The following is a 13,487-nucleotide window of genomic DNA, read 5'->3' as shown; positions in this document are numbered from 1 at the left end:
CCTGCTGTACCTACTACACACTACTATACCTACTACAGACTACTGTACCAACTACACACTACTATACCTACTACACACTACTATACCTACTACAGACTACTATACCTACTACAGACTACTGTACCTACTACACACTACTATACCTACTACACACTACTATACCTACTACACACTACTATACCTACTACAGACTACTATACCTACTACACACTACTGTACCTATTACACCCTGCTGTACCAACTACACACTACTGTACCTACTACACCCTGCTGTACCTATTACACCCTGCTGTACCTATTACACCCTGCTGTACCTACTACACACTACTATACCTACTACACACTACTGTACCTACTACACCCTGCTGTACCAACTACACACTACTGTACCAACTACACACTACTGTACCTATTACACCCTGCTGTACCAACTACACACTACTGTACCTACTACAGACTACTGTACCTACTACACCCTGCTGTACCTACTACACACTACTATACCTACTACAGACTACTGTACCTATTACACCCTGCTGTACCTACTACACACTACTATACCTACTACAGACTACTGTACCTACTACACCCTGCTGTACCTACTACACACTACTATACCTACTACAGACTACTGTACCTACTACACACTACTGTACCTACTACACACTACTGTACCAACTACACACTACTGTACCTACTACACCCTGCTGTACCTACTACACCCTGCTGTACCTACTACACACTACTGTACCTATTACACCCTGCTGTACCTATTACACTCTGCTGTATCAACTACACACTACTGTACCTACTACACCCTGCTGTACCTACTACACCCTGCTGTACCAACTACACACTACTGTACCAACTACACACTACTATACCAACTACACACTACTGTACCTATTACACCCTGCTGTACCAACTACACACTACTGTACCTACTACAGACTACTGTACCTACTACACCCTGCTGTACCTACTACACACTACTATACCTACTACAGACTACTGTACCTATTACACCCTGCTGTACCTACTACACACTACTATACCTACTACAGACTACTGTACCTACTACACCCTGCTGTACCTACTACACACTACTATACCTACTACAGACTACTATACCTACTACAGACTACTGTACCTATTACACCCTGCTGTACCTACTACACACTACTATACCTACTACAGACTACTGTACCTACTACACACTACTATACCTACTACACACTACTATACCTACTACAGACTCCTATACCTACTACAGACTACTATACCTACTACAGACTACTGTACCTACTACACACTACTATACCTACTACACTCTACTATACCTACTACACACTACTATACCTACTACAGACTACTATACCTACTACACACTACTGTACCTATTACACCCTGCTGTACCAACTACACACTACTGTACCTACTACACCCTGCTGTACCTACTACACCCTGCTGTACCTACTACACCCTGCTGTACCTACTACACACTACTGTACCTATTACACCCTGCTGTACCTATTACACCCTGCTGTATCAACTACACACTACTATACCTACTACACACTACTGTACCTACTACACCCTGCTGTACCAACTACACACTACTGTACCAACTACACACTACTATACCAACTACACACTACTGTACCTATTACACCCTGCTGTACCTATTACACCCTGCTGTACCTACTACACCCTGCTGTACCAACTACACCCTGCTGTACCTACTACAGACTACTATACCTACTACACACTGCTGTACCTACTACACCCTGCTGTACCAACTACACCCTGCTGTACCTACTACACACTACTGTACCTACTACACACTACTGTACCTACTACAGACTACTGTACCTACTACACACTACTATACCTACTACACACTACTATACCTACTACACACTACTATACCTACTACACACTACTATACCTACTACACACTACTATACCTACTACACACTACTATACCTACTACAGACTACTGTACCTACTACACCCTGCTGTACCAACTACACACTACTGTACCTACTACAGACTACTATACCTACTACACACTACTATACCTACTACACACTACTATACCTACTACACACTACTGTACCTATTACACCCTGCTGTACCTATTACACTCTGCTGTATCAACTACACACTACTATACCTACTACAGACTACTGTACCTACTACACCCTGCTGTACCTACTACACCCTGCTGTACCTACTACACACTACTGTACCTATTACACCCTGCTGTACCTATTACACCCTGCTGTATCAACTACACACTACTATACCTACTACACACTACTGTACCTACTACACCCTGCTGTACCAACTACACACTACTGTACCAACTACACACTACTATACCAACTACACACTACTGTACCTATTACACCCTGCTGTACCTATTACACCCTGCTGTACCTACTACACCCTGCTGTACCTACTACACCCTGCTGTACCAACTACACCCTGCTGTACCTACTACACACTACTGTACCTACTACAGACTACTATACCTACTACACACTGCTGTACCTACTACACCCTGCTGTACCAACTACACCCTGCTGTACCTACTACACACTACTGTACCTACTACACACTACTGTACCTACTACACACTACTGTACCTACTACAGACTACTGTACCTACTACACACTACTATACCTACTACACACTACTATACCTACTACACACTACTATACCTACTACACACTACTATACCTACTACACACTACTATACCTACTACAGACTACTGTACCTACTACACACTACTGTACCTACTACAGACTACTGTACCTATTACACCCTGCTGTACCTATTACACCCTGCTGTACCTACTACACCCTGCTGTACCTACTACACACTGCTGTACCTACTACACCCTGCTGTACCTACTACACCCTGCTGTACCTACTACACCCTGCTGTACCTACTACACCCTGCTGTACCTACTACACCCTGCTGTACCTACTACACCCTGCTGTACCTACTACACCCTGCTGTACCTACTACACCCTGCTGTACCTACTACACACTGCTGTACCTACTACACACTACTGTACCTACTACACCCTGCTGTACCTACTACACCCTGCTGTACCTACTACACCCTGCTGTACCAACTACACACTACTGTACCTATTACACCCTGCTGTACCTACTACACCCTGCTGTACATATTACACCCTGCTGTACCTATTACACCCTGCTGTACCTATTACACCCTGCTGTACCTACTACACCCTGCTGTACCTACTACACACTGCTGTACCTACTACACACTACTGTACCTACTACACACTACTGTACCTACTACACCCTGCTGTACCTACTACACCCTGCTGTACCAACTACACACTACTGTACCTATTACACCCTGCTGTACCTACTACACCCTGCTGTACCAACTACACACTACTGTACCAATCAGAGACAACGATAAACACCTGCCTCTGATTGAGAACCACTCCAGACAGCCATAGACTATGCTAGATACCCCTACTAAGCCACAAACCCAATACCTAACAAAACCCCAAGACAAAACACACCACAATAAACCCATGTCACACCCCGGCCTGACCAAATAAATAAAGACAAACACAATATACTACGACCAGGGCGTGACAATAACGTCACAGTAAACATTTGGATTTTATTTCAAATAGATCAATAGCATTTGCATTAGTTTGTTACTGTAGGCTATATGTTAATTGTGGCCTTACCTTTTGTTACAACTATGAATCAGAAATGTGTTGGAACGTGGTAACTGCTTATATTTATAACAACATTAGCAAGAAGAAGAAGAAAGTTCCCCAAGACAACACAGTGATGAGCTTAAGAGCCCTATTCGGCATTTCCAGGGACTCCTTCAAGTCTCAATCAGTCAATGACTTCTCACTAGAATCAAACGTGTTCCTTGTTGAATCTCAGGGTCCAGAGTTGAATGGGAAGATGTCCATTATGTTACTAATAGACATAGGTCTTCCAGTCTAATACATTTTGCTCTGTAATAATCTCTTGTTGCCGGTGCACGCAAGAGTAATCCAGCGTCTGACGATATTATGCATGATTTCTGTCCTGGGTGTCCGAGATACGGTGGCCCTCTGCGCGGTGGCCCTCTGCGCGGTGGCCCTCTGCGCGGTGGCCCTCTGCGCCGTGGCCCTCTGCGCCGTGGCCCTCTGCGCCGTGGCCCTCTGCGCCGTGGCCCTCTGCGCCGTGGCCCTCTGCGCCGTGGTCCTCTGCGCCGCGGCTCAGTTGGTTGAGCATGGTGCTTCCTACACCTGAATACTGGGATCTGAGCGTCTGCTAAATGGCTATGTAATAATGAATCTCTGTGTTTTGTCTCAGTTTATAGACAGTGACACAAGCAACGATGGCTACGTGGACACAGACGAGGAGGTGTCCAATGGGAGGGTGAATCTACTGAACGGCTCTGGGCCTCCATACTTCCACAGCTACCTCTACATGAAGGGTCAGTACTGAGTAACCTCGTCCACAGGCTTGAATTGCAGGCTCATGGAGCCTGAGGGGGTGTGTTTAAAATAGAGATGGGAGAGGGGAAAGATAGCTTCAGCTGTATTAAATTGGACTTTGGTAAATCCCCAATCAGAAGAAATGTTCTATCACAGCGACCATGTTATTTTGGGATTCTAAGTTAGGATATATAAAGTTTATATGTGAAAACAATTTCTTAGAATCATACTTTCCGATTTCTCGAACTCCCTCGTTTAGTCCATTACTTGCGCTGCTCACCCTTTTGAAATCCACAAAGAGGGTGAGGTGCTAGATGGTGACGGACTGCTGGATCGGCCAATTAAAACCGGCAGCAGTTTTCGCCGCTCCTGCCATATATTGCCATTCAAGTCCCGTTGATCTGAGGTGCTCTGAAACCAGACGTCTAGACAGAGAGACAGTCAGCTGGTGGACCACTGGCCAATAATGTTGCACTGAAGACACTGTTGTAGTGTTGTGGTCCTCAGGCTGGCTGGTAGGGTTAGCACGTTAGCATATCAGTAAGTCCTCTGGCGGGCTGGTAGGGTTAGCACGTTAGCATACCAGTAACTCCTCTGGCGGGCTGGTAGGGTTTGCACGTTAGAATACCAGTAAGTCTTCTGGCTGGCTGGTAGGGTTAGCACGTTAGCATACCAGTAACTCCTCTGGCGGGCTGGTAGGGTTAGCACGTTAGCATACCAGTAAGTCCTCTGGCTGGCTGGTAGGGTTAGCACGTTAGCAAACCAGTAACTCCTCTGGCGGGCTGGTAGGGTTAGCACGTTAGCATACCAGTTACTCCTCTGGCGGGCTGGTAGGGTTAGCACGTTAGCATACCAGTAAGTCTTCTGGCTGGCTGGTAGGGTTAGCACGTTAGCATACCAGTAAGTCCTCTGGCGGGCTGGTAGGGTTAGCACGTTAGCATACCAGTAAGTCCTCTGGCTGGCTGGTAGGGTTAGCACGTTAGCAAACCAGTAACTCCTCTGGCGGGCTGGTAGGGTTAGCACTTTAGCATACCAGTAACTCCTCTGGCGGGCTGGTAGGGTTAGCACGTTAGCAGACCAGTAAGTCCTCTGGCTGGCTGGTAGGGTTAGCACGTTAGCATACCAGTAAGTCCTCTGGCGGGCTGGTAGGGTTAGCACGTTAGCATACCAGTAACTCCTCTGGCGGGCTGGTAGGGTTAGCACGTTAGCAGACCAGTAAGACCTCTGGCGGGCTGGTAGGGTTAGCACGTTAGCAGACCAGTAAGACCTCTGGCAGGCTGGTATACATTTACATTTAAGTCATTTAGCAGACGCTCTTATCCAGAGCGACTTACAAATTGGTGAATTCACCTTCTGACATCCAGTGGAACAGCCACTTTACCACCAGAGAGTGGTAATCTTGTGTTATCGCCTATGAATCTCTTCCTTTAACAATCTACATTCTGCAAAGACTGCAACATTTATTGTCATTAATCGTTATTGTCTGTCTTTCTCTCCACGTCTCTCTGTAAACCAGTATAAAACCACACAACAGGCTGATCCAACTTTGATGTAATGTTCTTAAAACAAGTCAAAATGAGGCTCAGTAGTTTGTGGCCTCCACGTGCCTGTATGATCTCCCTACAACGCCTGGGCATGTTCCTGATGAGGTGGCGGATGGTCTCCTGAGGGATCTCCTCCCAGACCTGGACTAAAGCATCCGCCAACTCCTGGACAATCTGTGGTGCAACGTGGCGTTGGTGGATGGAGCGAGACATGATGTCCCAGATGTGCTCAATTGGATTCAGGTCTGGGGAACGGGCGGGCCAGTCCATAGCATCAATGCCTTCCTCTTGCAGGAACTGCTGACACACTCCACCCACATGAGGTCTAGCATTGTCTTGTATTAGGAGGAACCCAGGGCCAACCGCACCAGCATATGGTCTCACAAGGGGTCTGAGGATCTCATCTCGGTACCTAATGGCAGTCAGGCTACCTCTGGCGAGCACATGGAGGGCTGTGCGGCTCCCCAAAGAAATGCCACCCCACACCATGACTGACCCACCGCCAAACCGGTCATACTGGAGGATGTTGCAGGCAGCAGAACGTTCTCCACGGCGTCTCCAGACTGTCATGTCTGTCACATGTGCTCAGTGTGAACCTGCTTTCATCTGTGAAGAGCCCAGGGCGCCAGTGGCAAATTTGCCAATCTTATTGTTCTCTGGCAAATGCCAAACGTCCTACACGGTGTTGGGCTGTAGGCACAACCCCCACCTGTGGACGTCGGGCCCTCATACCACCCTCATGGAGTCTGTTTCTGACCGTTTGAGACGCATGCAAATTTGTGGCCTGCTGTAGGTCATTTTGCATGGCTCTGGCAGTGCTCCTCCTGCTCCTCCTTGCACAAAGGCAGAGGTAGCAGTCCTGATGCTGGGTTGTTGCCCTCCTACGGCCTGCTCCACATCTCCTGATGTACTGGCCTGTCTCCTGGTAGCGCCTCCATAATCTGGACACTACGCTGACAGACACAGCAAACCTTCTTGCCACAGCTCGCATTGATGTGCCATCCTGGATGAGCTGCACTACCTGAGCCACTTGTGTGAGTTGTAAGACTCCGTCTCATGCTACCACTAGAGTGAAAGCACCGCCAGCATTCAAAATTGACCAAAACATCAGCCAGGAAGCATAGGAACTGAGAAGTGGTCTGGTCACCACCTGCAGAACCACTCCTTTATTGGGGGTGTCTTGCTAATTGCCTATAATTTCCACCTGTTGTCTATTCCCTTTGCACAACAGCATGTGACATTTATTGTCAATCAGTGTTGCCTCCCAAGTGGACAGTTTGATTTCACAGAAGTGTGATTGACTTGGAGTTACATTGTGTTGTTTAAGTGCTCCCTTTATTTTTTTGAGCAGTGTACGTTATTTGGTAGATAACCCCCCTACGTTCTCCAGGTGGACTGATGATCCCGTGGCGACGGAGGTGGTGTGTGTTGAAGGACGACACCTTCATGTGGTTCAGGGCTAAGCAGGACAGTCTGAAGAGTGGCTGGCTGTATAAGAAGGGAGGTGGCATGTCCACTCTGTCCAGACGGAACTGGAAGCTGCGCTGGTTCGTACTGAGAGACGATAAACTCATGTACTTTGAGAGCGACAGCGAGGAGAAACTGAAGGGGACCGTGGACATCCGCTCCGCCATGTAAGAATCTACTCCCATATCTGATGAAACAGGCTGACCTCCAAGGCTGCACCTCCAAGGCTGCATTCACACAGGCAGACACATTCTGATCTTTCAAATCACATCAGATCTGCTTCAACTGGTCTAATTGGTCAAAAGAACAATTAGTGAGAAGATCAGAATTGGGCTGCCTGTGTAAACACAGCCATGTTCTTTCCAGTTCCAGTTTCTCTTCTCCTGATTTTACTTTTTGAACTCTGGCAAAAATTAATCTTATACATTACTAGCTGAATACATTACCAGATTAGTACATTACTAGATGAATACATTATTAGCTGAATATGTTACTAGATTAGTACATTACTAGATTAGTACATTACTAGATCAATACATTACTCGATTAGTACATTACTAGATGAATACATTACTAGACTGGTACATTACTAGATGAATACATTACTAGACTGGTACATTAATAGATGAATACATTACTAGACTGGTACATTACTAGATGAATACATTACTAGACTGGTACATTACTAGATTAATACATTACTAGATTAATACATTACTAGATTAATACATTACTAGACTGGTACATTACTAGACTGGTACATTACTAGACTGGTACATTACTAGATTAATACATTACTAGACTGGTACATTACTAGACTGATACATTACTAGATTGATACATTACTAGATTAATACATTACTAGACTGGTACATTACTAGACTGGTACATTACTAGATTAATACATTACTAGACTGGTACATTACTAGACTGATACATTACTAGATTAATACATTACTAGATTAATACATTGCTAGATTAATACATTACTAGACTGGTACATTGCTAGATTAATACATTACTAGACTGGTACATTACTAGACGGGTACATTACTAGATTAATACATTACTACATTAATACATTACTAGACTGGTACATTACTAGACTGGTACATTACTAGACTGGTACATTACTGGATTAATACATTACTGGACTGGTACATTACTAGATTAATACATTACTAGATTAATACATTACTAGATTAATACATTACTAGATTAATACATTACTAGAATGGTACATTACTAGACTGGTACATTACTGGATTAATACATTACTGGACTGGTACATTACTAGACTGGTACATTACTAGACTGGTACATTACTAGATTAATACATTACTAGATGAATACATTACTAGACTGGTACATTACTAGACTGGTACATTACTAGACTGGTACATTACTAGACTGGTACATTACTAGACTGGTGCATCACTAGACTGGTGCATTACTAGACTGGTGCATTACTAGACTGGTGCATTACTAGACTGGTGCATTACTAGACTGGTACATTACTACATGAATACATTACTATACTGGTACATTACTAGATTGGTACATTACTAGATTAATACATTACTAGATTAATACATTACTGGATTAATACATTACTAGATGAATACATTACTAGACTGGTACATTACTAGATGAATACATTACTAGACTGGTACATTACTAGATGAATACATTACTAGACTGATACATTACTAGATTAATACATTACTAGACTGGTACATTACTAGATTAATACATTACTAGATTGGTACATTACTAGATTAATACATTACTAGATTAATACATTACTAGATTAATACATTACTAGACTGGTACATTACTAGACTGGTACATTACTAGACTGGTACCTTACTAGACTGGTACCTTACTAGACTGGTACCTTACTAGACTGGTACATTACTAGACTGGTACATTACTAGATTAATACATTACTAGATTAGTACATTACTAGGCTGGTACATTACTAGACTGGTACATTACTAGATTAATACATTATTAGACTGGTACATTACTAGATTAATACATTACTAGACTGGTACATTATTAGATTAATACATTACTAGATGAATTCATTACTAGATTAATATATGATTAGATTAATATATTATTAGATTAATATATTACTAGATGAATACATTAGATGAATACATTATTAGATTAATACATTACTAGAGTAATACATTACTATATTAATACATTATTAGATTAATACATTACTAGAGTAATACATTACTATATTAATACATTACTACATGAATACATTACTAGATTAATACATTACTATACTGGTACATTACTAGATTGGTACATTACTAGATTAATACATTACTAGATTAATACATTACTGGATTAATACATTACTGGATTAATACATTACTAGACTGGTACATTACTAGATGAATACATTACTAGATTGGTACATTACTAGATTAATACATTACTAGATTAATACATTACTAGATTAATACATTACTAGACTGGTACATTACTAGATTAATACATTACTAGATTAATACATTACTAGACTGGTACATTACTAGACTGGTACATTACTAGACTGGTACCTTACTAGACTGGTACCTTACTAGACTGGTACATTACTAGACTGGTACATTACTAGATTAATACATTACTAGATTAATACATTACTAGGCTGGTACATTACTAGACTGGTACATTACTAGATTAATACATTATTAGACTGGTACATTACTAGATTAATACATTACTAGACTGGTACATTATTAGATTAATACATTACTAGATCAATACATTACTAGATGAATTCATTACTAGATTAATATATGATTAGATTAATATATTATTAGATTAATATATTACTAGATGAATACATTAGATGAATACATTATTAGATTAATACATTACTAGAGTAATACATTACTATATTAATACATTATTAGATTAATACATTACTAGAGTAATACATTACTATATTAATACATTACTAGATGAATACATTACTAGATCAATACATTACTAGATGAATTCATTACTAGATTAATACATTACAAGATGAATACATTACTAGACTGTTACATTACTAGACTGTTACATTACTAGACTGGTATTTTACGAGATGAATACATTACTAGATTAATACATTACTAGACTGGTACATTACGAGATTAATACATTACTAGACTGGTACATTACTAGATGAATACATTACTAGACTGGTACATTACTAGATTAATACATTACTAGACTGGTACATTACTAGATTAATACATTACTAGATGAATACATTACTATACTGGCACATTACTATACTGGTACATTACTAGACTGGTACATTACTAGATTAATACATTATTAGATTAATATATTACAAAATTAATACATTATGAGATTAATACATTACTAGACTGGTACATTACTAGATTAATACATTATTAGATTCATATATTACTAGATTAATACATTATTAGATTAATACATTACTAGATTAATACATTATTATATTAATATATTACTAGACTGGTACAGTACTCGACTGGTACATTACTCGACTGGTACAGTACTCGACTGGTACAGTACTCGACTGGTACATTACTCGACTGGTACATTACTCGACTGGTACATTACTCGACTGGTACAATACTCGACTGGTACATTACTAGGTGAATACATTAGTAGGTGAATACATTAGTAGGTGAATACATTAGTAGGTGAATACATTAGTAGGTGAATACATTAGTAGGTGAATACATTAGTAGGTGAATACATTAGTAGGTGAATACATTACTAGATGAATACATTAGTAGGTGAATACATTACTAGGTGAATACATTACTAGGTGAATACATTACTAGGTGAATACATTACTAGGTGAATACATTACTAGATTAATACATTACTAGATTAATACATTACTAGATTAATACATTACTAGATTAATACATTACTAGATGAATACATTATTAGATGAATACATTATTAGATTAATACATTACTAGATTAATACATTATAAATCAAATGTATTTATAAAGCCCTTCTTACATCAGCTGATATCTCAAAGTGCTGGACAGAAACCCAGCCTAAAACCCCAAACGGCAAGCAATGCAGGTGTAGAAGCACGGTGGCTAGGAAAAACTCCCTCGAAAGGCCAAAACCTAGGAAGAAACCTACAGAGGAACGAGGCTATGTGGGGTGGCCAGTCCTCTTCTGGCTGTGCCGGGTGGAGATTATAACAGAACATGGCCAAGATGTTCAAATGCTCCTAAATGACCAGCAGGGTCAAATAATAATAATCACAGTGGTGTCCTATCCTGCTGTCTTCAGGGACATAGTGGATAACCATGCCAAAGAGAATGCTTTGAACATCGTGACTGAAGAGAGGACCTACCACATTTATGCAGAGACTCCTGAAGATGCCAGGTATGTTCAGACTCTAGCCCTCTTCTGTCCAGAGTCTAGCCCTCTTCTGTCCAGAGTCTAGCCCTCTTCTGTCCAGAGTCTAGCCCTCTTCTGTCCAGAGTCTAGCCCTCTTCTGTCCAGAGTCTAGCCCTCTTCTGTCCAGAGTCTAGCCCTCTTCTGTCCAGAGTCTAGCCCTCTTCTGTCCAGAGTCTAGCCCTCTTCTGTCCAGAGTCTAGCCCTCTTCTGTCCAGGGTCTAGCCCTCTTCTGTCCAGGGTCTAGCCCTCTTCTGTCCAGGGTCTAGCCCTCTTCTGTCCAGAGTCTAGCCCTCTTCTGTCCAGAGTCTAGCCCTCTTCTGTCCAGAGTCTAGCCCTCTTCTGTCCAGAGTCTAGCCCTCTTCTGTCCAGAGTCTAGCCCTCTTCTGTCCAGAGTCTAGCCCTCTTCTGTCCAGAGCCCAGTCAACACAACCATGGAACTCTCGAATCAGACAGTAGTCTGTTAAACATTTACACGGAGTAGCTGGTAGATGGGTCTGTTAGTAACAGCTGGTTAGATGGGTTTAGCCCGAGTGGTCCCCCAGTGTTGTATAGATGTTGTATTACCCCTAGTGATCCCCCAATGTTGTATAGATGTTGTATTACCCCTAGTAGTCCACCAGTGTTGTATAGATGTTGTATTACCCCTAGTGGTCCCCCAGTGTTGTATAGATGTTGTATTACCCCTAGTGGTCCACCAGTGTTGTATAGATGTTGTATTACCCCTAGTGGTCCCCCAGTGTTGTATAGATGTTGTATTACCCCTAGTGGTCCACCAGTGTTGTATAGATGTTGTATTACCCCTAGTAGTCCACCAGTGTTGTATAGATGTTGTATTACCCCTAGTAGTCCACCAGTGTTGTATAGATGTTGTATTACCCCTAGTAGTCCACCAGTGTTGTATAGATGTTGTATTACCCCTAGTGGTCCCCCAGTGTTGTATAGATGTTGTATTACCCCTAGTGGTCCACCAGTGTTGTATAGATGTTGTATTACCCCTAGTGGTCCCCCAGTGTTGTATTACCCCTAGTGGTCCCCCAGTGTTGTATAGATGTTGTATTACCCCTAGTGGTCCCCCAGTGTTGTATTACCCCTAGTGGTCCCCCAGTGTTGTATAGATGTTGTATTACCCCTAGTGGTCCCCCAGTGTTGTATTACCCCTAGTGGTCCCCCAGTGTTGTATAGATGTTGTATTACCCCTAGTGGTCCCCCAGTGTTGTATTACCCCTAGTGGTCCACCAGTGTTGTATTACCCCTAGTGGTCCACCAGTGTTGTATTACCCCTAGTGGTCCCCCAGTGTTGTATTACCCCTAGTGGTCCACCAGTGTTGTATAGATGTTGTATTACCCCTAGTGGTCCCCCAGTGTTGTATTACCCCTAGTGGTCCCCCAGTGTTGTATAGATGTTGTATTACCCCTAGTGGTCCACCAGCGTTGTATTACCCCTAGTGGTCCCCCAGTGTTGTATTACCCCTAGTGGTCCCCCAGTGTTGTATAGATGTTGTATTACCCCTAGTGGTCCCCCAGTGTTGTATTACCCCTAGTGGTC

General features: G+C 42.2%; 1 protein-coding gene across 1 annotated transcript in view; it reads left to right on the top strand.

The window, feature by feature from the left end:
- myo10l3 (myosin X, like 3) overlaps positions 1-11,987 on the top strand; it is a 122,766-nt gene extending 110,779 nt beyond the window's left edge. Inside the window, exons 18-20 of the mRNA XM_064975464.1 lie at positions 4,374-4,497; positions 7,433-7,676; positions 11,831-11,987. Of these exons, the coding sequence (XP_064831536.1) occupies positions 4,374-4,497; positions 7,433-7,676; positions 11,831-11,987 (525 nt within the window). The remainder of the gene's footprint in view (positions 1-4,373; positions 4,498-7,432; positions 7,677-11,830) is intronic.
- Positions 11,988-13,487: the final 1,500 nt, after the last annotated feature.

Source organism: Oncorhynchus masou, chromosome 10 (assembly GCF_036934945.1).
Source record: "Oncorhynchus masou masou isolate Uvic2021 chromosome 10, UVic_Omas_1.1, whole genome shotgun sequence".
Taxonomy (NCBI): Eukaryota; Metazoa; Chordata; class Actinopteri; order Salmoniformes; family Salmonidae; genus Oncorhynchus; species Oncorhynchus masou.
This window is presented reverse-complemented; position numbering and strand designations above follow the sequence as displayed.